This window comes from Squalius cephalus (assembly GCF_949319135.1).
Source record: "Squalius cephalus genome assembly, chromosome: 12".
Taxonomy (NCBI): domain Eukaryota; kingdom Metazoa; phylum Chordata; class Actinopteri; order Cypriniformes; family Leuciscidae; genus Squalius; species Squalius cephalus.
The window spans coordinates 14,064,618-14,090,990 of NC_137133.1; the positions used below are offsets into that span (position 1 = coordinate 14,064,618).

Consider the following 26,373-nt stretch of genomic DNA (forward strand, 5'->3'; position numbering starts at 1 on the left):
GGTAACTTTACATTAGGTTCCATTTGTTAACATTAGTTAATTACAATTACTTAAAAAGTAGAAAAAGTATTTATTACTGTTAATTTACAACATTCAACATTTAATTTTAACATTATTTTCATGTTTGAATTTTTTGTCATTTTTATTAGTGATTTATTATGTCTACATATAGTATTTATTAAGTCTTGTTTTAGTTTGAGATTATTTAGTTTTAGTTATTTTAGTACTTCAACTTAAACTAAACAAAAATGAGAAATGGGCACTAGCTGAAATAAAATAAGTTTAACTTTTTTTGTTTTATTTCATTGCAGTTAGCGTTTATTTTATTTGAAGTACTGAAAATATTTGTTTTTATGGTTTTAGTACTTTGATAACAAAGATTGATAAATGTTGTGACAAATGTCTTATTCATTGTTCGTTAAGTTGCAATGCATACATATAAATGTCATTAAAATTTTAATTTGTCGGGATTATGTTTTGTTCTTTGTGTTTGTTTCAATTCCTGTCTTGCCAATTGACCTAATTTCCAAGTATGTATCAGATTGATTCAGTTCACCTGTTGTTCATTAATTATCTCACTAGTTTCCTCATTTGGTTGTGTATATATTCTCTCTCTTGTGTTCAGTTGTTTGTCTGGTCTCGTTGATGTAAAGTGGTTGTTTTCTTGTCTCCTGAGTTTCTATGACCTGTGATCTGCTGAATTTTTGGATTAAAGAATGTTTCCTTGAGTTGGGCCTACTCCAGTCGTGCGATTCATTAGATACAAACAGCCTGTGACATAATTTAGTGTTCACTTTAAAACAAGATATGTAAAATTTGACATTCATGACATTCAAATGACAGACATTCACATTGTTTTCTGCTACAAAAGATAATTTAGGATTATGATGGAATCCGGGATGTTATCCGGCTGACCAAGTAAGACCAGAATTAACACTGACAACAAGATAAACACACAAGATCTGGACATGTACATGTAAAACATGCAATAAAATCAAGTGAGAACTGACTCCAGGTCAGTGGCTCAGGTTTCAGAAGCAGTTGACACCTGAGATGGTTAAGTCTGAAAGTCTCTCTATGTTAGCGCTTGGTGTTCGGTGTTAGCGCTTAGCTTTAAGAATCGAAGTATGGTCATATCAGTCTGAGAAAAGTAAGCAGGAATAAGCCACTGCTAGTGACATGTTACATTTTGCTAATGCAGTTATGAGTGAATGGACAAACATGAAGGAAAGCAGAGGCAGTGTGATAGAAAGGGAAAGAGAGAAAGCATCATCAAGGTTTGGGTTGTGTAGCTTTCTTCACTCGATCAGTTCAGCTGTCTAACATTAAAAAGGGCTTCATTCATAAAACATAAGCAGAACTCTGAATAATGCAGCAATCTACATTTCACTCAGTTTGGTTCTGCTTGTGTTTCACGAACGAGGCCGAATAAGGGGGAAAAAACTCAAATTTGATTTGTTCCTGCCATGTTTCCAGGGTGATGGTGTTCGCCTCACGTTGTTTGGTTTTGAAGGTCATTGAGCTGGAACTGCCGTTCTACACTGCGACCAGTAGCTGAATTAAATGGCCGTAATATTACCAGCCCAAAAGATGCCATCAAATCAATCTCTTTACACACCCTTGGGGATCACCATTGAGGATAATGGGAAAGATGACATCTGGGCCCCACAGTGATGAACTGTGTCAGTCAAAGCACCTTGCATGCTGCTGACACCTTATTACTGATGGATATCACGAGTGCTGATAACTACCTTCTTATCTGTTATTATAACAAGCTGCCTCTCCTGCGAAAGTATGACTCACATGATGTATTGTCATTCCATAACCGAAACTACAGTATTTACACTAAACAGTCTCCATGGCAACATTTAGAACGAGGCTGGGAGTGAATATTAGTATCACGTTTATTTTGCCACAATCCATCAGCCTACTTTTCTATCATCATCACTTCAAAAGACTATCAATTAGCCGTCCCTTCGGAGAGAATAATTATCTTCGCAGTGTCCTGTGTGCTTTTAGTGCTGCCCATTTCATTACGGACGGAGAGTAATGATCATGTAGCCACAGGCATGAAACCAACTGAGAAGCACTGCTTGGAAATTAAATAATATGTGGAGAGGTACAAGAAAAAATAACAATACTAAAGAGTTATTCAAAGAAATGATTCATTAAATACTGTTTATCAAAGTCAATTCTTTAGTAGGCAAAAATGTAATGGGGGGAATTTACTGAGAATAAATTGCACTGACTGATATTGTTGTTTATTTGCGCACACTGCCTGCTTTCTTCCACCGCATAATTGACTAAGGGAAATATGAAAATTAAATAATGTGCAAACGCAGTTTGCATGACGCTGTTGTCCATTTCAGTTGTGAAGGATGCGGCAGAATACCATGATCTGGCATACTGCATTTTTTTTTTTTACTTCTTTTGAACAATGTGTATTAAAACAATGTGTATTAAAAGTGCAAAACAAAGCAAAACAAAGGAAAACTAAACAAAAGAAAGCAAAGCAAAGCAAATAAATAAATAAATAAATAAATAAATAAATAAATAAAACAAAACAAAACAAAGCAAAGCAAAACAAAACAAAAACCCCAAAACAACGGAAGGCAAAAGAAAAAACAACTAAACAAAACAGAAAACAAAGAATAACTAAACTAAACAACGAAATAAAATATATTTGTCTTTATAATTTGATAATCATTTAATGAATCAGCCCTGCTATGAAAGCTAGAAAATGTACACAAATGTCTCCTAAAAAAAGTGTTTACTGAAATTGTAATAATTATAATAATGTATAAATATAATGTACATTACACAATATATATACTTAGTTTTATAGAAGTGTGATTGTGCCAAAAACAATGACAATTCATTGTATTGAAATGCTTATTGAATTTGCCCCATAATGCTGCTAAAAAAAAAAAAAAAAAAATCAAAGAAGCGCAAATAAATACATATAAATAAATAAATAAATAAATTCAGACCCACAATGTACAGTATGTGCAGATGCACAACACAAAACAGATTTACAGCCTAACAGTTCAAAAGCCAATTCCGTAGAGCCGAAAGAGTTATTTTATGAGTTGAAGCTGTGCAGATTTTGCTTCGGCAGAAATGAAAAAGCTGGGGAAGGCAGGATCAAGAGGCCACGCGACTTAGATTGAAACAGGAGAGAGGAAGAAGGCTGAAAATATGTGCGAGGAAAAGAGAGAAAAGAGTGAGTGGGTGTTTGAAAACATGATGGAAGAGGCGAGAGGAAGAGATGCCAGACAGTGGCACAGAGTGACATGAGGGCTGAGATGAGGAAAATCCAACTCAAACATTGTTTTCCAGGTCTGGAGTGACCCAAACAATTGAATATTGAGGACAGACTCAACCAACTCCAGGGTACGAGGGACTTTTGCAGGGGTTGTATGTGTTGTGATGGTGATTGTGTGAGGGTTTAGGCATTTAGCTGAGCTAAGACTGAATGAACAGAGCAGCTATAACACAAGAGAGATACAGACAGCAGAGACACTGGCCAGAACATGAAAAGATCAGCCATCTTTCTTTATCACAGAGTGTTAATGTTGAGGCCAAATGGCCTGACAAGAGATCATCCACCATTTAAAGAGAGAGAGCAAAATTCGCTATAACTTCTTGACCAGTTGAATCTCGATCACAGATGCATGAGCTCAACTCAAAAAATGCAGAAGAATGTTTGCCATCTCTCATTTAAATGACTTTATCTGTCAACCCATTTAAGCTACACAGACTTTCTTTTTTTTATTATTGTAAATCATGCATGATTCACGGACATTCATGATGTGGCATTGAAAGAATAGTTCACCCAAATTTAAAGTTCTGTCATGTTGTTTCAACACTCCAAACATTATGTTCGTCCTCTGTGCTTTTGTCTCGTTTTCTAGTACAAATATCTAAACATTCTTAAATAAAGATGCATTTACTTGAGAAGCAAAATGACTTATGATGTTAAGTATTTTTTTTCTAAAATAATGATTAAAATTGAGTGAGTTTTTGCGTAAAACAAGAAAAAGAATTGCCACTGTAAAAAAAAAAAAAAAAAACATATATACATACATACATATACATACATATATATATATATATATAATTATATATAACCACATATATACATTTTGCTGGTTTAACAAAAAAAAAGTAAGTTACCTGATTGCCTTAAAATTTTGAGTTCATTGAAATAAAAATTTAGTTAATACAATGAATGAGATTGGTTTAATAAACAGAAACTCAAAATATTATGTTGATTTGACAAAAGATAAAAAGTTGTGATAACAAATCATGACAATAATTTTTACAGTGAATGGGGTCAGAAAAATAATCTTGTTTTCGCTTTGAATTGTTTATATTTCTGACCCCATAGTCAGATATTTTTTCTTGTTTAAGCTTAAACCCACTTGAGCTCATTTTGATCTTTTTTTTTCTTTTTAAGAATATATTAGTTTTGTTTGTTTTTCTCAAATTAAATGTATCTTGATTTAAGAATATTTAGATATTTGTACTAGAAAACAAGACAAAAAGAAGATTTGTTTTTGTGTTTTTTTTTTTTTTTTTGCAGTAAACTTCCCTGGAACACAAAAGAAGAAACCCTTTGGAGACTGTTCTAGTTGCTCATTTCCATAAAAATATGAATATAGCAAAAATGGTCCATATGAGTTGTGTTCTATATTCATGCTTTTATTTAATAATTACTTACATTTCTGCCCGATACTGTGCATGAATCATATGGACCACATTTATGGCGCTTTTATATCCTTTTTAAAGAAAGACAGTCATTGCAAGCAAAAAGAATGAGCACATTCTTCATTCAAATCTCTGTATTCCATGGAAGAAATAAAGTCATACATGATTCATGAGAATTTTCTTTTTGGGTGAACTTTCTTGTCAACTTGATTCACAAGGCTGGAATGCCCTCATGAACGCACCAGCTGTCCTTATCATGGGGTGAAGACAAGCGTACATCATGCAAAAACCGACCAATCACGTAATGCCCACCACCCAAACCGCTAGATTTTCACAAAGAAAATGAAACAAACACAAAAACCACACATATACACAACCAGCCAAAAACGCACAAACACCGGGGGGTAAATTAAGAGTGCACAGTCTATGCGATTTACTGAAAGCCGGGAAATGAGTGCTGCTGAACTCCTCACGGGACTCGAGACAGGGAGCGGAAACATGCTTGATGCTTGGTGGTTCACATATTGAAAGGGTTGCCAGAGAGAGGCACAGGATAGTCACATAAACAAACACACACAGGTCCACTCACTGGATGTCGCTTTGGGACGTCATAAACTCCCTCCTTTTGTTGGCTGGTAGGGACCTGGTGTGGACAGGGAGCCCAGCCAAATGCACAGTTAACATGACAAGTTACCATTAGTTCAGATTTCAGCAAGAGATTTTACAAGGTCAATGCAGAATGCAAATTTTATGCTTCCTGGAGAGCAAAATAAGCCATTGTCTGTGTATAAAGTGTTCTAATTAATAATATTACTGCAAGATGCAGAAAATAGTGCATAGTAGAAATTAAAATTGAGCTTGAATAACAATAATAATAATAAATATTTGTATTATTTATAAAAAAAAAAGTTTTATTTATAATAAATGTTTAGATAAAATAATATCAATATAATTTTAGTCTGCATGATAAATATTTGATTTTATTTTCTATTATTGATCAATAAGTTATGACAACATGTGTTTTTACATTGCCTTAACTCAAAAGTAAAAATATATTTAAAACAAAATAAGTTAATTTATAAGTTATACAAGACATACATTTTTTAAGTCAGTTTAGCACAATTTAAGTTAAAGTTGAATTAAAAATCCAAGTTGATTGTACTTAAAAAAATAAGGTAGTGACTTTTTTTTACAGTGTACCATCATTTTCATGTTCAAATTAGACGGCTAGAAAAGATGCAGATCCTTTCTTTGTCTGTTATTTTCACGTCTTCTTTCTCGCTCTCTCTTTTTAATTTGCCATTGTTCTTAATTCCCCTCTTGCTGAGAGACTGATTGCCGCTGTGTTTTTATTTGATCGTACACTTGAAGTGATCTTTCTATTTCTTTTATTCAAAGATCACACAGCGACAGCAATGATTAATCATTCTCCCTCTTTCATTTGGAGAAAGGGCAGAGGAGAGACCTGCTGCTTTCCTCTCACAGCAGAGTAATTTCTCCATGCAGACTCTGGAAATCTCCCTACGCTCAGCATCAATCCCTCAGCTCAGTCATGCTATCCAAACTTTACCAGAGCCAAAACTACTTGGGACCCAAGGGGCCTGCTGGAGGTCAAGGTTACTTTTGATGCATAGTGTTAGCTTCGGTTAATCAACATATCTTGTTATGAGATGCTGTTCTATAAGGTTAAGGAATGTTAGATAGCGTTTCTTTACAGTTTTTTCCCTTAAAATAGGGTTCGCGTATAACAATTAAGAGAAGACGCTATACAAGTAAAACTATTGGTTTTTCAGGCACTGGTCAATTTTAAGATTTTGGGCTATTTTGCTTGCATTTTTTTCAGACTAGTGGAAAGAAAACATCCAAACTACACATGTAAGTGTTTATTTTATTACACTTTTATCTATTTGCGTCTGTACATTTCAACTACAATACATATCTTTAAAGGCAGTTTTCTCAAAATCAGTTTTTTTTCTACCGCACTCAGCAAGAAATCTCCACTTACATAAACCATTTTTTTCCTATCTATATTTTGAAAGTATTAACAGAGAAGTTTGTTCATATAACTTTCGTCTGATTTATGTAACATTTTATATCACTTTTTTCTGACTGTTGACAGAATTTTCTGATTTATGTTATGATAAAAAGAGATATCCAAAATCCCCTCAGTAAAAACATTTAACTCAACAAAATGGAATAAGAATTTCAAACCTGGCTTTATCCAAAGTTCAATTCCTGTTCTCGAAATGTATGCAAATCTGTGCATATTTAATTAACTAATGCCTCACATGCATATTTAAACATAACATTTCACAAAAAACAATTGTCTTAATGTACCGTGATAAGACAACTGGATAAAGTATGGTATGTATTAGTTAAATGTTTTATTCACCTGTAGTGTCTTGCTTTAAGTTTGCGAAAATACTTTTTAGGAATATTGCACACAAAAAAGAGCACTTTGTAAACCAGTGGCATATTTTAAAGCTAAGCATAGCTAGAAAATGTAGACACACTATTGAAATTTCCATGAATTTTTCACTTTATTTTGAATTCCCTGATATTTTCATGGCGCTCTGCAATATAACCATTGGTTCGATTGATGCCATTTATACAGCTTCAGTCTTGACTGTGGACATCTAGAGAACACAAATCTCTTGTTCTGTTCGTTTAAGTTTCCCGATTTCATTGCTGTTAGCGAACACCAAAAGTGATGTTCACGCAGATTCAATTTGACTCGGCCAATCTGGCTTTTTGTTTGATATGAGATGAGATCAGGTGTTAGCTGATCCTGGTTTTATTGATGTGACAGCGAGCAGATGTCTCTTTCATGCTCCTGAGTTTCCGATATCTGTCCTGATGTCAGCAACAAGTGAAGGAGTTTGTGAAGTGTCAGCTTAGCGCTTGAGAGCCGAGCAGATATTTGAATTTAGAGGGTATAATTTGGTCCGTGATGGTGTTTCAAGCTTTCGTGGCGCTTACTTAACTGAATACGACATTAAGTCTCTGTAAAAAGTTGTGGAGGAGACAGACTGGCAAAGTGTTGGGGCACTAATGTGTTTATTGTTTAGCTAGGCAGTGTCTCTTTTTGACTCAAGCCACAGGTGACAAAACAAAGCAGCACCTGAGGATACAACACCTGCTGTTGTCTTGGTCATGGCGCTTGGAGCACGAAACATTGCTGGGTGTAAATCTTTGAAAGGGCCGTCACGCTGAATTAGTGTGGCTTGGCGAAGCACTCTGTTCTAATTCACAGGTGGGACTCTGGCAGCTACACAGTGGAGCTGTCAGTATAGCTGCACCATCAAAACCAAGGGATTCTTCTAAAGTGCTATTTAAAGAAGAATGCCGGTTTGTTTGGAGGCTCCCTATTGGTTGTTTGATCATCAAAACCTGTGTTGGTCCATGAAAGCTGTTAATGATAGACCTAAGCTCGATGTATTAAGGGTTTTTTTTTTTTAAACTGACAGATTGTATTGTGTTGTGGACGGCGACAGTAATTTCAACACACTGTAAAAGTGATTCTTCGAAGTAAATAAAACAAAGATTGTTGGCGTATGTTTTACAAGAAAATACGATTTCAGTCGTTCTCCTTCAATTTTTTTGACATTTATTTGAAATTATTTGTGAAATTTACAATACATTTCTGTACTAGATATATATATATATAAATATATATATGTATATGTATATGTATATATATATATAAATTTTATATAAACCTCATCAGCCTGGCTCATGAATATTAATTTGGTCAAAAATCAGTTTTTAAAATGTTATTTATTTATTTAAAATGTAAAATATTTATTTCAATGAATTTTGAGTAGAACTTGTAAGTTATGTATTTGACCATATTAATCATATTTTACAGTGAAACATTATAAAACATATTGAAATGAATATTATAATAATTTATGAAAAAAATATGAATTTATTGTTAACATTTTTATTGAATTAGTCCAATTTAAAATAGCAAAGCTGGCAAACTTCCAATTCTCAGAAAAAGAAAAGAATACAGTACTATAGTTGTCACATGTTCAAATCCCCCACAAATATTATTTTACATGGACATATGCTACTCTGAATTGTTTGTTTTGTACTATAATAATAATATAAGTAAATTGTTACTAGTGGTGAACATGTTTTCAAACTAATATTGAAATCTGATTATGTAATTATCAGTTAAAAGGTATCATTATTAAGATTTGGTAGTGTACCTGATATATGCTCTCCTCTGATTGGTCACGGATGGGCTCGTGTCCCGCCTCAAATACAATGTACTACAACATCGGCAGCAGAAGAAGATAAAAAGGCAAAGGGACAGGAAAAAGGTGAGTGCGAAAAGAAAAGAGAAAAGGAAGAAGACTGATTGATCACACAGAATCAACAGCGGCCCCCAGGAGCAGCGCAGTGACCCCTGTAGCCTTGAGGGACACAGCAGACGGTTCATGCAACTACAACTATGATAGTTTCAAAGCAGAGAAGAATATTCACTCTCTACATTCGAGACAACTTAAAATAACCATAACAAATACAAGAACATTTCGGAGGGAATAATTACGATTTGTTCTTTCTGACCCGCACCTCATGCATATATTCAGTCTGACTGCGGCCTTTAAAATTTCATCATCCCATTTTCTTTTTTTTTTTTTCCTGTGTATCCGTACCCCTCTGTTTCTGTACCTGCGAACAGGGCAATGTTATGAATTTTACAACGTTAAGGAGAAATAAATCAAAGTCTAAAACCCAATATTTCTTTTACGATGCATGCTAATGTTAGCTTAGCAGGGGTAACAAAACCTTCCCAGTGTTGGTCTGCATTTAAGATGCTAACCACTGAGTTTTAGGCATTATTTAGGAATGGCAGACCCTTTAAACCCATAGCTGTGATATATTCCTCCATAACGCAGGGACCACACAGAGATGAGAGCGATTTTTGGCAAGCGACATTCTAGCTAATTGCTAATTCCTATCCATTCAAGACCACATTAATGCTAATGGCAGAATCGTCTCCATTTTCTGTGACATTAGATCTAATGGCTTAGTCGTTCTCATTTACAAACTAGGCTACTGTCGCCATTGGCCATTTCATTCTGTTACACAGTTAGCCATTGGCTAATTCTCTTCTTCTCTAGCCGTCTTAACAGCAAATTGATAGTGCTTATCAGGTCTTTACTACACTGCAAGTAATGACTGATTCTTAAGCTAACTGCTGGGCCTAGAAGCAATGTTTCTCATTTCTCTTCTACTTTGTTAGTAACAACCAATGGACGTCCAGTCTTGCTTTTTAAAGATACACTCCAATCATACACAATAGAATACATAGAAGGCTAGATCATTCGCAATATGATGCACACCGGACAATACGGAAAGGCAATGTAATGCATGTAAACACACACACACACGCAGCCCAGATGAGATGTGTTAAAGCTGTCTGTTTTCAGTACAAAATAAGGAGGCTCCCAGAATCGCTCTTGCATCAGAGTTTTATCAGTATATTCCCAATTCATGAAAAGGAAAGGTTAACAACACTTTGCAGCGATGATTCACAGTTTACTTCTATATAGAAATGATGAAATAACAAGACTTATTAATTCAGGAGGAGTGAGGAAAGAGCAGAGAAAATGGAGTGGAATCATTTATTTCTGTAAATGAGATTAAACGCATATTACTGAGCAGGGAGCCCTGTTTAAAGTGACATTGAGAGGCACACTAAATCGACAGCGTACATTCAGGCAGACATAATGATTAACGATTTATTTCAAAGCGTTACCTGATACACGGGATCCTCCACATCTTCCTCCAAAATGGTCTGCAGGAGTGATCACACAGAGGGAGTGATTGAAGGAAGGAGAGTATTGGTAGAAGGAAACGAGAGAGGTGATTATGACGAGAAAAAGAAGCCAATTTTTATCATTTATGTAAAAACAGAGCAAAAGCACAATTTCAACATCAGCCAGTGAAAATAGGAACAGAAATGCGGCCTGCACAGGACGAAAGGAGGGATTTTGTCTCGATTGAAAAAGCAGTGTGAAGGAAATCGCCCCGCATATATGCAACTGAGATTCAACAGAGAGAGAGAGAGAGAGAGAGAGAGAGAGAGAGAGAGAGAGAGAGAGAGAGAGAGAGCGAGAGAGAGAGGGGGGGGGGGGGGGAGAGAAGTGGAAAGAGCTGCCAGTCGATTGGTGCGCACTGTGGGATTTTGCCACTGTTTTGTCGTGTGAGATTATTAATTTAGAAATAGTAAAAAAAATCCAAAAAAAATCCATTTCTCACTATTAACTAGTTGCTTATTAGCATGCATATTACTAGGATATTGGCTGTTTTTTAGTACTTATAAAGCACATACTGTATTAATACCTTATTCTTCATGACCATATTTTACATCCCTTAATCCTACCCAATAGTGAGAATTGGACACTAATATATATATATACCCCATATACTGTATATAATAGGGCTGTGCCATGATTAATCATGACTGTTATTAATATACATACATATATATATATATATATACATATATATATATATATATATATATATATATATATATGTGAGACAGTTGTTGTTGCACAGTCTGCCTCCTTGTTTACCCACTTCTCATTAATTTACAATCTTACAAGCAACAGTTGCAAAAAAAAAAAAAAAAAAGAAAAGAAAAAAAAAAAACAGTGCACCCGGCCTCATATGAGTATAATTATGTTATTCTCTGAGATAAATAATAAATATGCCCTCTCGGAAATGTGTTGTTTCTGTATTTTCACCCTTTTTGTATTGCATATTTCATTATTCCCTTTTGAGTTTGTTGTTGTTTCTCTTTTCTCATTCGTCTGCTGACATATATGCGGCCGTATTTTGACCGAGCATTAGAAATTGTAAATTCTCTTTGGGTTTTTGAGTTTATGTGAGTGTGAAGGTTTCATGCGTGTGTTTTACCTGATAAACAGCTTGTTCGCATTGCTTGTCCTTCTGAGCTTTCTTCTCAATCTCCTCTCTCTGTTTAATCTCATAAATCAACTGGAAAAGGTCACGGAGGTCGAGGATCACAGGCTCAGCCTGGGAATACATGCAGAAAGACAGGCAGAGAGACAGATTTATAGAGGCAAAGAGGGAGAGAGAGAGAGAGAGAGAGAGAGAGAGGAAGAAGTGACATGATCTTCTCAATAAGGATCCATATCGGCTGTATTTCCTGTACGATTCTTCAAGCAATTCAGAGCAAAAAAAGAAAAAGAAAAAACAAGAAAAAAAGGACCTCTTAACCTCTTATTCAGCTGCTTTTAAATCTGCCAGATGAGAGGTGACAGAACAAAGTGCTTTCCGTTTGCAAGGGCTGGGTCAGATCAAAATTCACTCTTTGTAGTTACATTAAAAATGCATCTCCTTCCCAGTGAAGCCTAAATGTCACTTATATCTCAATAAATACATGGATGAAAATGCCCTCAAAACTCGCCGTGGGGATTTTTCTGAGCAGATGTGAGAAAGAAAGAGTGTTTACAGAGAAAGAAATGAGAAAAGAGAGAAAAGAAAGTAAAGAAGACTACATGGTGCAGTGGGTTTGTGGATAAATCATACACAATCATTTCAGAATTCAGTAGCATGATATATGAGTGTTTATTACACTATATGCGCTTTTGGCCCAGCTTACTTGTAGAAATAAAACTATTTTCACACTTTTAATAGTTTATGTATTGCATACTATTTAATAGTATTTTGTGCTGGAAATTACATTTTTATATATGTTTGGAATATAATAGCTCACTCCTTGCTAAGGCAAATTTTGTAGCTAGCATTTTGTGTATTCCAAATATTTTCACACTTTTTGCAAATTTGACAAAATTACTGCTTGATTAGAAATCGCACGCAATAATACTTTATCTGAGGAAAGTGTGTGAATTGTGGTGGAAATTAAGTTTTCTTTTTTAGATTATAGTTAAAATAAAATAAAATAAAATAAAATAAAATAAAATAAAATAAAATAAAATAAAATAAAATAAAATAAATCTGTTAGTTTTAATTCAAATCAATCACTGGAACACATTGTACGAAGTTTAAAGAAACAGCCATGTACCATGGTATTATTATGTAATACAATCCCTATACCAGTATATACTGATACTGCCACAGTACTAACAGGCTGAAAATGGAAGAAAAAGAGAGATGGGGAGAAACAGCAGGAAACGACAACATGAGGTTGGAAAAATTTATAAATGAGAGCCATAACTGTGGCAGGAGTGAGTGAAAATAGCGCAGGAACATGTTGCCATTGCTTTATCTTTATGCGTTTGCTGGGTCACTTGTAGTTCACAGTGAGAGAGTGATGGATGGGGAGAGAGAGAGAGAGAGAGAGGACAGCAGATACTCATCGTCCCAGTATGGAAATCGATTGAGCAACTGCAAAAGAAGTGCAGCATTGCAGACTAGACAAAGAACAACAAAGAACAGCTGCAGAAACAACAACACATGGGCAAAGTCAGAAACAGACTGAGGGAATGAACGCCAGTCAGGGACAGAGTCTTTAAAGGAAGCTGTCATAACAGCAAACGGATTGTAGTACATAATATACTCATGGTTTTGAAATATCCTTTTGGTTATATAACGCATGTGAAAATTTGAGACTATTTTCAGGTATGAGTACTTACAGACTGAGCAGTTTTGATGGCCACAAACCGATGGTTTCCCTCTTTCCCACATACATAACCAAAGGCTCTGTGGTCCGTGATATCCTTCGCAATGTAGGAAATCTCATGAACTGCATGGTGGTGCTGAAGAACCTGTGGCCAAAAACAACAACAAAAGTACTTTAGAGCTGCATATACAGCTAGAGGAGAAGATGAAGTTTAGCTTTGATTTCAGACGTTTTGTCTCCCTGAATTATGTCCAAAAAAAGAAGATCAAAATAAACCAATGACACTTTCAGACAATGAAGTCATTGTCACATGTGTTACGATTTCTGTCTTGTGTGCATTTCCTGTTTTGCGCCATGTTTTGTAGTCCTTTGTAGTTTTTCCCATGCCAATCACTCATTTATGGTCAACTGAACCCAGATGTGCACCAAAACCTCCAGTGTGTCAACGACAAAGTTACTGCCTACTTGAACATTTATTTTTCATCATTTGAGTTCAAACTCTACACCCCCCTTTCAAATGACTGAAGCTTGAGTTTGTTTGTGCCCAAACTGAACTTTATGGTCAACTGAACCCAGGTGTGCACTGAAACCTCTTCTGTGAAAGCAAACATGTTACATCCGAGCACCCACTTAAACTTAAAAATCCAACTACAGATATTGAATGGTCATGGAATGAAGGGAGACATTAACCCAGAGAGGGAATTGGAGGGCAGAAATAGGTCAAGAGCTCGGAGCGAGTCGTACTCCAGGATGATGGCTGAAACACCAGGGTCTCGGCACTAGTGTCAGCCTCCTGCCGCTGAAGAGCAATCATCTGCTGAAATCTACTGCAAGTGGCAATCTTCCCCTCACCACCCACTTCATCTAGAGTCATTAAAACATCACTAACACAATACACACGCCACATGCCGCATGCACGGGGGGAAGGAGAGACGCACCCCCATGGGCCTGGCAGTTAACTCGAGAGTTGCAACAGGGGATGACATCTTATGACAACCCGTCTGACTGCGAGGTGCTATTTTCCCTGCTGAAATATGAAGTGTTGTCAGTGATGTGTTAAACAAACTTTGAGAAAGAGGGTTGCTTTGTTAAAAAAAAAAAAAGTTTTGAATAAGGTTAATGGGCGGCTTTCATTATTAAACCATCATGGCGTGTGCCCACACAAACTTAATGATTTCACACTTAAAACTGAGCATGACGATTTCACATTTACATTTTCAGTGGTGTGACAGGCCTTGCGAAAATGTAGTATACTTTAGTATATTTATAGAAAGAGTACTTATAACAGAAATAATATATTTTAAAAGAATATGCTTACAGTAAGTGCAAACTGAATGTAATGTTTTTGGACTCTTAATTGCATGTTGTTTACAATTACTGTAGATGTCTGCACTTACAACAGAGTGCGTGGGTTCCCGCAAAATATCTATCTATAAATTACAGAAACGTCTGTCTGTCTGTCTGTCTGTCTGTCTGTCTGTCTGTGTGTGTGTCTGTTCCTCGCATATCTCTTGAACCGTTAGTCCGATTGATTTCAAACTCGACGGGTGTCTCGCCACGGGCACGAGTAAGTGCAGTGCCAAGTTTGACGTTGTTTGGATGAGAAATGCAAAAGATATCGTTAAATATATCATTTTTAAAAGGTTGTGGTTTAAAAATAAACATTCTGACATTAGAGAGTTGTATCGGTCAAAGAAGCCCCAAGAAGGTTGTGGTTTAAAAATAAACATTCTGACAATCTGTCAGCTACACTGTTTACTTCTGAATATTATAGTTTGGTTCCAAAATGTGATAAATCCATTTTGATTAATTTGAGTAAAAATATGTTTTCTTTACCAAGAAACCAACAATTACTAAAAACACACACAAAAACTGATTTTGCACGGGCACTTTGCACTGCTCCCTGAATCGACACGGTTAACTGAATCTATGTCAGCTATGCTGTTTACTTCTGAATATTATATTTCATTCTGGTGCGCTTAACGTTATCGCTACTGTGTAATAGTAGCCTATGCTATTCACCAACTAAACATATCCTATTCAATGCGTTCACAGTCTCTTTCACGGGCATCATTTGTAGTAGCCTATTCACAAACTGTTTGCTCAAGCATAGCTTGAGCGTTAAATATCGTTAAATATATCATTTTTAGAAGGTTGTGGTTTAAAAATAAACATTCTGACATTAGAGAGTTGTATCGGTCAAAGAAGCCCCAAGAAGGTTGTGGTTTAAAAATAAACATTCTGACATAAACACTCAGTCAGCTACTCTGTTTACTTCTGAATATTATAGTTTGGTTCCCGAACGTGATAAATCCATCTATCTATAAATTACAGAAACGTCCGTCTGTCTGTCTGTGTGCTATTCGCATATCTCTCGAATGTGAGATAACCACTAAATGTGTGAAAACCACTATTTTCTGTTTCAAACTTTCACATAGCATCTTTAGGTTATAACAACATTGAAAATCAAAATCTGGATTTGAATTTTTTAAGATTTATTATAAAAACGGATTATTTTTTCCCAAAAATGCAATAAATTCATGACTTCTTTTTTTTTTCAAAATGCAATTAATCCATTGAATCAATATAAAGTTATTTTTTATCATATTGCCATCGCAAGAAATATCTCCTGAACTTTTTTGACGGCGATCAGCTCACAAAAACTGATTTTGCACGGGCACTTTGCACTGCTCCCTGAATCGACGTGCTTATTCATTTGTGGATGTAAACTGAATCTGTAAGTCAGCTATGCTGTTTACTTCTGAATATTATATTTCATTCTGGTGCGCTCAATGCTATCGCTACTGTGTAATAGTAGCCTATGCTATTCACCAACTAAACATATCCTATTCAATGCGTTCACAGTCTCTTTCACGGGCATCATTTGTAGTTGCCCATTCACAAACTGTTTGCTCAAGCATAGCGTTTTCTCGGAGTTCACTGTGTGCTTTTTACCATGCACAAATAAAAATGTCACTGAACTTTTGCTGTGTAATTGTAACAATGAGCACACACCAAACCAACAATTACTAAAAACACACACAAAAACTGATTTTGCACGGGCATTTTTTGCACTAGTCTCTCTATAAATTACAGAAACGTCTGTCTGTCTGTGTGTGTGTGTGTGTGTGTGTCTGTCTGTCTGTCTGTGTGTCTGTTAACCACATATCTCTCGAACCGTTAGTCCGATGGATTTCAAACTTGACAGGTGTCTCGCTACGGTCACGAGTAAGTGCAGTGCCAAGTTTGACGTTGTTTGGATGAGAAATGCTAAAGATATCGTTAAATATATCATTTTTATAAGGTTGTGGTTTAAAAATAAACATTCTGACACTAGAGAGTTGTATCGGTCAAAGAAGCCCCAAGAAGGTTGTGGTTTAAAAATAAACATTCTGACAATCTGTCAGCTACACTGTTTACTTCTGAATATTATAGTTTGGTTCCAAAACGTGATAAATCCATTTTGATTAATTGGAGTAAAAATGTGTTTTCTTTACCAAGAAACCAACAATTACTAAAAACACACACAAAAACTGATTTTGCACGGGCACTTTGCACTGCTCCCTGAATCAACACGCTTATTCATTTGTGGATGTTGGATGTTAACTGAATCTATATGTCAGCTATGCTGTTTCTGAATATTATATTTCATTCTGGTGCGCTTAATGTTATTGCTACTGTGTAATAGTAGCCTATGCTATTCACCAACTAAACATATCCTATTCAATGCGTTCACAGTCTCTTTCACGGGCATCATTTGTTGATTTCAAACTTGACAGGTGTCTCGCTACGGTCACGAGTAAGTGCAGTGCCAAGTTTGACGTTGTTTGGATGAGAAATGATAAAGATATCGTTAAATATATCATTTTTATAAGGTTGTGGTTTAAAAATAAACATTCTGACACTAGAGAGTTGTATCGGTCAAAGAAGCCCCAAGAAGGTTGTGGTTTAAAAATAAACATTCTGACAATCTGTCAGCTACACTGTTTACTTCTGAATATTATAGTTTGGATCCAAAACGTGATAAATCCATTTTGATTAATTTGAGTAAAAATGTGTTTTCTTTACCAAGAAACCAACAATTACTAAAAACACACACAAAAACTGATTTTGCACGGGCATTTTGCACTGCTCCCTGAATCGACACGCTTATTCATTTGTGGATGTTAACTGAATCTGTAAGTCAGCTATGCTGTTTACTTCTGAATATTATATTTCATTCTGGTGCGCTTAACGTTATCGCTACTGTGTAATAGTAGCCTATGCTATTCACCAACTAAACATATCCTATTCAATGCGTTTACAGTCTCTTTCACGGGCATCATTTGTAGTGGCCTATACACAAACTGTTTACTCAAGCGCAGCGTTTTCTCAGAGTTCACTGTGTGCTTTCTACCATGCACAAAAAAAAAATGTCACTGAACTTTTGCTGTGTAATTGTAACAATGAGCACTCAAACACACCAAACCAACAATTACTAAAAACACACACAAAAACTGATTTTGCACGGGCATTTTTTGCACTAGTAATTATCTAATACTAACAGCACACAAACGTCTGTAACTGGAGATCTGAAGCGTTGTGTGTGTGGAAATTGGGAAAAAAACAGCCTATAGACTTGACGAATGAGAATGAGAATCTAACCGGACCTGGACTGAAAAATCAACATATCTCTTTCTATGGCCTTTTTCAGGCGGGAATGGGACAAAATGTGTTTCAGGTGGGAGCGGGATAACATGTTTTTGGCGGAAGCGGAACTGAAAAATCCATCCTGTGCAGATCTCTAAATTACTGTGGCCTATGTGAAAATGTATTATAGTTTAAATTTATATTAGATGCAATTATTTTAAGTGCATCTTTATATGTATTTTCATAACAATTTCATAATTCGTTGAAATACGGTACATGTACAGACAAGCTTTTATGGTAAACTAAATATACTTTAATGTAATTTCTACTGAAGGTGTCGTGTCATGTCATGTATTTAAATATATTTCTAAGTGTAGATTTGTAGTGAAGTCTCAATTTAGTACCTTTGAAATATATTTACTTTAAATGTAATATTAACATTACTTCTTTAAAACACGGCAAATATTAAAACAATGATTTAAAATGTAGTGTAAATAAAACTTTCGTTTTAACATTCATAAAGTTCTCTTTTTAAAAGTGTGTTAAGACACTTAATTAGCCTTTTATTTCATTAAAATACTGGCCTTTAACTTTTTTATTTTATCTGCAAATAGAGTTTTTTTTTAAATAGGCCTATACTTTTAAGATTAAGTACACATTCAATACAATTAAGCACACTTCTTTTTCACAAAGTAGTAGCTCAGCTGTTTTTAAAATAGCATAGAAAGTCAGTCTAGCAGCTTTCAATTCATTTTTGTGAATTGGGTTGTACGCTGAAATGAACCAGTTCAAAAAAATGGTTCACTGATTGATTTAGTGGTGGATTTTATGTCATCTTTTTGTGGTGTCTCCACTACTGGTTTCACCAATGGTGGCATTCACAGCAAGCTGGTTTTTGATTTTGGATACAGTTATTTTACACAAAAAGAAATTCCATTTCATTCACTATATTAACTTGAAAAAAAAATAATAATATCTGGCTTCCCAGTGAATAAATTGCTTGTTTTTTTCAAGAATGCTGCTTGTAATACAAAATGAAACAGTCCTACCAACTGCAGACTTTAATCTTTCAAGTGCTTTTCTGGGTTTTAGATGCAAAATCTTCGGCACATAACTGCGTTTCCATTCCTTCTGGGCAGTTTAAAATTGGAAGCATAGAAAATCCTTGAAAGATTAATTACGTGTGTGCCTATTCAACGCCAGCCTCCCTCTCACTAGCTCACAGAATGGAATGTTTGCCGTGAGCTTGCGTAGTGAGTCCTGTGTTATCGCAGCACATGCTGCTTCCATCATAATGACCCATAATCTGCAGGTCATTCACACACATAAGAACTCATGCTCAATAATACGCACAGCACCATATGGCGATGATTCATCAGAACAGCACGTTCAGGTTGCTACCTTTTGTGGCTTTCATGCATTACTTTTCTTTCATTCAAATCATCACAGCGGCCCTACGACCTCTGAGGTCACTCCACTGCATTGACGATGACACTGTTACCATGGTGAAGATACACTAAGCATCACGCTTCTAAGAGCTAGGTCAGAAAAGGACACGCTAGCACTGTTCCAAATCTAGCAACCTGCCTAGACATTAGCATTTTAAGGCATCATATACGTATGTATATGCTCTTCACGTGAAGGCTGTTCATTGTTATGTTGGCTTTCAAGATACAACATTCTGGACAAAGCATTAAAAAAAAAAAAAAAAAAATCACACCCACTCCATTCGGGAACCTGACGAAGGATATGGCACTAATTACAAGAGAGAGGCAGCCATTATATAATTATATACATGACATTCACGTTCTACCCTGAAAATAATGTTCTAGTATAGGCTAATAATAAATGTTTAGTTTTACAATCCATTCATTGTGTTTCCAATCTTTAAAATAATACAGTGAAAAGACAGTAATTATGTGATAAACATCTTTCCAACATGTTTTATTTTGTTACACTTATACTTAAGAAACATGCATTTCGTCACTCTGAAAAAATTGCACGCATGCTCAGCTCATCGGTTCTCAGTTTGATGAACGTGTCCCAAAGAAACAGTTCTCGGTTCTGTACTGGTGATCCGAGAACCGCTGTACCTGTACGTTCGGTAATACGTGCATGCTCAGTATCAGCTGCTCGTGCTCATGAGTTCTCTCAGCACAACATGTCAGTTCAGTGAACTGTTGGATTTACTGGAGTAAAATATACTCCGGGATATTGGTTTATTTCGAGTCGGCGGGACTGTCAGGCATGTCCGAAAGTGAGTTACTTTAGTAACTTGTGGATCAGCGCTGACGCAAGACGCAAACTGTTTTGAACGATTCAGTCCGATTTAGTGTACTGGTTCGACCGGTTTACTAAAAAGAACCGGTTCAAAAGAACGATTCGTTCACGAACCAGACATCACTACTACCCATCCTTCATGATTCCCTGGCACGACGAGGACACCAGATCCCCTTTTGTTTTAGCAAAATATTTTAATGTTTATCTGAGTTTCACTGTTAGCTTAGCGTCATGCTAAATCCATTTATTGTAATAAACTCTCAAGCCTTCACATGAAGAGCGGTATTGGTAAGTAAGTTGCTGCATGTATCTACATACGCACATCCTGATTTTGATAAGTTAGATGCGTTTCTGCGTCAACATGTTTTCTTTATCCTGGAACAACATTTCTGTCCGAAAATTTTTGTCCTAACCCTATCTCTATCCCTGAACCTAACCTTGGTTGTAAGACTAACATTGACATAAACTGTAAATTGTCCCACAAATCTGATTGGTTGATTGGAATGTTGTTCCAGGATCAATAAAGATGTTGATCCAGGAACATGTTTAACTTTTTGAAATCAGGTTTTGCGTATACATACACTCTATAGAGCGTTTTAAATTGCTAAATTATGAGGTGCATCTTAGTTGGGATGTTACCTATGTTGTTTTGGAACAGACCCATCCTATGACCAATATGATTTAAAGGCATAGGGTTCAGGTTATTCACAGCCGTCAAAGAATTATAAATACAAAGGCCTAAAACAAAAGCCCTGCCCTGTTTAATCGCGCCCTGAGGGAACGCACATACAACTTAATGACAATACACAAACAGAGCTCATAATGAGGTTTTAGCGACTGGGGACGTGTCCAACACTGGTGATGAGCGAGTGTGCATGTGTGTGTGTGTGTGTGTGTGTGTGTTTGCTTATCTCTGGGTGCTGCTGTATAACACTGGTTTGAGGAGAGGGGAGACAGCGGAAAGGGAACGCTGGTGTTACAGAGATAATGAGGATCTAGAGTCCAACGCTAAGCTCTTCAAAACCACACATTCACAGCTAATTAACCAGCCGCTTGACTTCCGTACACACTCGCACGCACACATTAGCCACGGCTTCATTAGGTCCATGTGTAGCTACGGGCCAATAGTTAGAGATAAAGTGCACGTTTTAGCCCTTATTTCATATCGTTTTGGAGCTGGCTATGTGTAAGCTTTGCCGCTGGCTTACACCGACCGAGCTCAGAGACGGAAAGACAAGGGAAAAAAGAGGACAAAGTGTCCCAAAACAGGACGTTTTTTCCCCTAAATCAGTGCAGATGAGGGACAGCAGCTCCAGAATCCCTTCAGAGCTTGGTGCCGTCCATTGTTTGCCATCCAGCGAGGGAGGATTATACAAGGACTATCTGGGTTTTGCAAATGAGTCTGCCTAGTAGAACAATTCTTTCAATTTCATCTCCCGGTCTTGTTCGACACGCTATACAGCGAATGACTTTATCTACTTGGTCTTGCTCCTCAAATGGAGGCCCTTTCTGTTCAATAGTATCCTCTCCCTGAGTGCAGAAGATCATGACTTGTCGGTAGTGTGTGTGTGTGTGCAGGTGTTAACAGGCGGGACTATCGATACACTATCCTGCCCAGAGGGAGGCCAGCCACTGAAACTGTAACAATCATCTGCCGTGAGGAACAGACTCTGTTTGAGGATGATAAGAACCTCTTAATGACATCACTTCAAACTGACACGACACTTCAGATCCACATCTAAGCGCACATCAGACCAAAATGCAGCCTTTCGAATGTTTTTCTGGGGGTTTTGTACTGCCCTGTGACACCGGATTATCCCTGACCTCAGGAAACTATTATGAATGAAATGAAAAAGAAGTATCTTATAATCACCAGGGTTGCATTCATTTGATTGAAAATACAGTACAACTGTATTGCATAGTATTACAATTTAAAATAACTGCTTTTCTATTTTAATATATTTAAAAATGTGTTTATTCCTTTGATGGCAAAGCTGAATTTTCAGCATTACTCCAGTCTTCAGTGTCACATGATCTGTCAGAATTAATTACAATATGCTGATTTGCTGCTCAAATCAATCAATCAATCAATCAATCAATCAATCAATCAATCAATCAATCAATCCACCCAGCCATCCATGGCTTGTAAGAAATATGTATGCCTAGTAAAATTGATCATAGTAGAAAGAGAGAAGGGTGAGAAAGAAACTGAGTGCACATAAAAAGTGACAGCGGTTGGATTGGGCATGTAGTGACGCTCTAATTGTTCAATATTTCATTCTCCAAACACAATCTCACATCTGTTGCCTTGAAGCCTGTCCAAAAAGTCGAACTAGAGAAAAGCGACTTATCATCCATTTATCATAAGCGAGAGGAGGGAATGAGGAGGAAAAACACATTTTTCTGTCTCCTTTACTTGTTTAGAGGTGAAAACAGACAGATAAGTCAGAGAGGAGGAATTACAGATTGGACAACCAATGTTCCAAGGTCTCATTCAAAGGGTTACTTGTGAAGGTAATTGTTCAGAAACAGAAATGATAGAATACGCTATAAAGAAATGCACGATCATCGCTGAATGAAGTTCTGCTTAGATTGTTCTATTCAGGAGCATCTAAGCAGCCTTTGCCTTGTAAACTGCCTGTGATGTAATGGTTTTATAATGGACGACAATTCTCGAGTCTTTACTGTTAATTTGCTTCTTTTTAAACATTTACTCTTTGATACAAAATTTTCCAAAATTATGCAAAAAATGTGAAAATATTATTTAATTGTGTGTATTATGACAACATAAAATGCTAGCGGTATAATTAGCCTCAAGTTACAAAATGTTCCATTTTGTTCCAAAAATGTAATCTCTACAACTCTCATTTCTATCAGAGAATTGATTAAATAAATCAAATGTTAAATTTCTTTTGCGAAATAAATGTTCTTTTGAACTTTCTATTGATCAAAGTATACTGAAAAAAAGTATCAGTGTCCATATAAAGAAATGCTTCTTGAGCAGCAAATCAGCATGTTAGAATGATTTTTAGAAAGGATCTGACACTGAAGACTGAAAATTCAGCTTTGATGTCAATAATTGTATCCCTTAAAACTCATCTTCAATAATCAAAATGAGAGAGATCACAGAAGGATAAGAATTGTTCACAGAAATTTATTTTATGGAAACCAAAAATGGTTCTTCTATGCAAAAACTCCCTTCTGGAACCTTTATTTTTAAGAGTGAATGCCTATTTTCTCCACAGTGCCAACACTGCTCAAAGTTAAAGAAACACCATTAAGCATGCTAAAAGGGAGAAATCTAGAAAGATCTAGAACAATGAAGAACGCTACAGAACAGAGGACAAATCTGCTCAACCAACACTGTTACATCACTGAATGTAAGCTGAATTGTGAGTAAATTAAAAGCAGTCAGTAAAATACATCGTCAACTATCGAAGTCTACAGATCTGTATGATGAAACCATAGCCTGGCAAGCCAGACCCACATCAAGATGTTGAGTCTGGGAACACACCATTGGCAGGGCTCAATCCGAGGGGCGGGATAAATGGTTGTCTTTCAAATTCCCTCTGCACGCAATAGGATAGCGCAACAACCAACCAGAGCGTTTTCCCACCAGCGGAGGTAGTTGATAGATTAAACCTTTGCCGTATCTGGTCGGCAAAACTACGAACACATCTTCTTTTTAAGAATGCCTTCAGTGCCGTTCTTTGATCTTTTCACAAAGTTTTTCCAGAGTCGCGGCCAAAGCCGAATCGAGAGACCCTTGTTCGCCAGCAGCACCAGCCATTCTTTGTTTTCAAGTAGCAGGGAACCATCGCAACTCTGTCGTCATTATGTTAAGCCCGCCCCGCCTACTCTATACACGATGTGATTGGCCTGACTAGGGTTAGGTTTTTCCAGCTCGAAAGCCAACGTAGAGTTGCTAGACCACCCTGGCTGCAAAATAAAATTTGCTGCCGCTAGGGTGCGTCTAGATTTCTATGCTAATGAAACCAGCCACTAGCACATCATTTACAGTGTCTAAAGTCAACTCACAACTCACAACCTGAACCATCAGAGAGCATGACATGCCGATGAATTTGTAATGTGTTTTGCTGTAAATCACAGAGAGCTCCATTTCTGGTGTGTCACAGTAAAGGTGGATTGATGTCTAAACATCAGGAACACAGAGCAAATCATAAATTCAGTCGGGAATGATTCTGCATCAATCTTGACAATTCTGATCAACAAAATGTCCTTTTGTCACTTCCGTTGTGCCTTACATGTATTGGCATATATGCATGCGTGTGTACGTGGCTGACTGCAGTGGCCCTGGCAGGAAATAACTCTGTCTACAGCACATCCAGAGCTCTCAACCCTTTAACCTTCATATTCCTCAGCCACCGTTATCTCATTAATGAGTTTAGCATGATTTATCACCCTTCCTCCACATATCTCTCTCTGTCTTTCTCCTTCAATACTCTCATCTCATGCGTCCCGCCTTATTCTCAACCATGCTATCATGTTTTCTCTCTAGCTTTTTTGTCCCATATTCACTCATTCTGTACATGTGATTCGTTTTACTTCTTTTAGACACATTCAAATATTTGCTTAAACTCTCAGAATGGTGCTTTATAGATTTGAGGACATATGGATTTTGTAAAACAAAAAGTGCCATATAACATTTAAAGAATGCTCATTGCTCACTTATACCACCTTAACTCTTTCCACGCCACTGACGGAAATTTCCGGCTTTCAGTGTTTTCACTGTTATATGGTAGGGGGCGCTATTACACATCTTCTGAAAGATGAGAATCTCCGGATCAAAACACAGGTGAAGGAGAAGCAGAAACAAGCCATATCATATGCAAGCAGATGCATATGGAAAATAACACGATCATCAACATTAAACAGTAGGCTATATAAATCAAAACTCTGTGAAGCTTTGGGGGTGTTGATGGACTCGATCTACTCAATCTGTGTTTTGATCATTCTGAATCCGATCTGGATGTAGTCTTTGACAAAAAACATGATTTCCTCAGCTTCTTTTAATGAAACTTACCCACATTCAAGTGCTGATAAAATAGAATGCATGAAGCTAGAATAAAACACAAAAGGTCTGTTCTTTCTTTTGATGTATTGCATGTTTAGATATTCAAACAACAAAATATTCTGGGGGCCATGAAACTTTTGAGAAAATGATCAAAAATGCTGGCGGTGGCTTGCAACTTTTTTTTTATAAAAACGCTGGCGGGGAAAGAGTTAAAATTTTTTTTTTTGCTTGATTTGGGTTATTTGCAGTGTTAATGTGCCAAACAAACAACGTTATGGGACTTTCTAGACACAGCATGCCCAAAAACCTTCAGGTAGTTTCTCTATGAAGCCTCACACATACTCACACATAATTGCAGACTACAGTTGTCAGGATACAAAAGAAAAATCAGTAGTCGGTAACAGTAGTAGGCTAACACTGAAATTACAGCAAGTTAAGTACGCTAACAGTTGAGTACACATTGATTTAGTACTTTGTACCACCAGTACTTAAGATAAAACTATAATTTTGTTGTTATTTTATTTTTTGGTTCTTTTTTGACCTCCCTTTTACAGATAGACACACCTGCCTCAAATACAACATAAAACGGTATGATTAAAGTTATTCTACATGTTCCATGTCACCATGTCGGAGTCTGATCATTATATTAAAACATGCTTTGCGGTGTAGTGTGTGTCCATATTAAATCACCTTAGTGTGGGAGCTAGACATGGAGACACGGTGTCATTATTCCCATCAACCAGCCTTGACTCGCCCTACACCCCCCACCCCCCCACCCCAAACCTGCTGTTGCCACAGCGCCAGGTATCCACTAATTAGCAGCTGCCATTGCAATGATGAGTGTTCCAGGTCTTTGATTAGAAAGAAAGAGCAAGAGAAACTGCACAACTATATAGCGACTGGGCCTGAGAGAAGGGTAATTAGTAAGGAGAGAACTGAGTTTAATCAAAAATGCCACTGGTGCCAACACACATACATTCACACAAACACACCCACACACACTCGATCAAGGGTGGACAAGCTAGCGGGTGGGCAGCCAAAATGACTCCTCTGAGAGCGGGATTGGAAAGGAACTTCAGAAATGAGCCGCCCA

General features: G+C 36.7%; 1 protein-coding gene across 10 annotated transcripts in view; it reads right to left on the reverse strand.

Moving 5' to 3' along the window:
• The window catches only part of dab1a (DAB adaptor protein 1a), a 196,739-nt gene that overhangs the window by 24,979 nt on the left and 145,387 nt on the right, over positions 1-26,373 (reverse strand). For 7 of the 10 annotated variants that reach the window (XM_079889128.1, XM_079889130.1, XM_079889131.1 and 4 more), the window contains 5 exons: positions 13,350-13,481; positions 11,647-11,766; positions 10,481-10,519; positions 8,925-8,987; positions 5,300-5,353 (listed from right to left, as the gene is read on the reverse strand). In XM_079889128.1, the coding sequence (XP_079745254.1) occupies positions 5,300-5,353; positions 8,925-8,987; positions 10,481-10,519; positions 11,647-11,766; positions 13,350-13,481 (408 nt within the window). The remainder of the gene's footprint in view (positions 1-5,299; positions 5,354-8,924; positions 8,988-10,480; positions 10,520-11,646; positions 11,767-13,349; positions 13,482-26,373) is intronic. The other 3 variants (XM_079889126.1, XM_079889133.1, XM_079889134.1) reach the window with 2 other exon arrangements.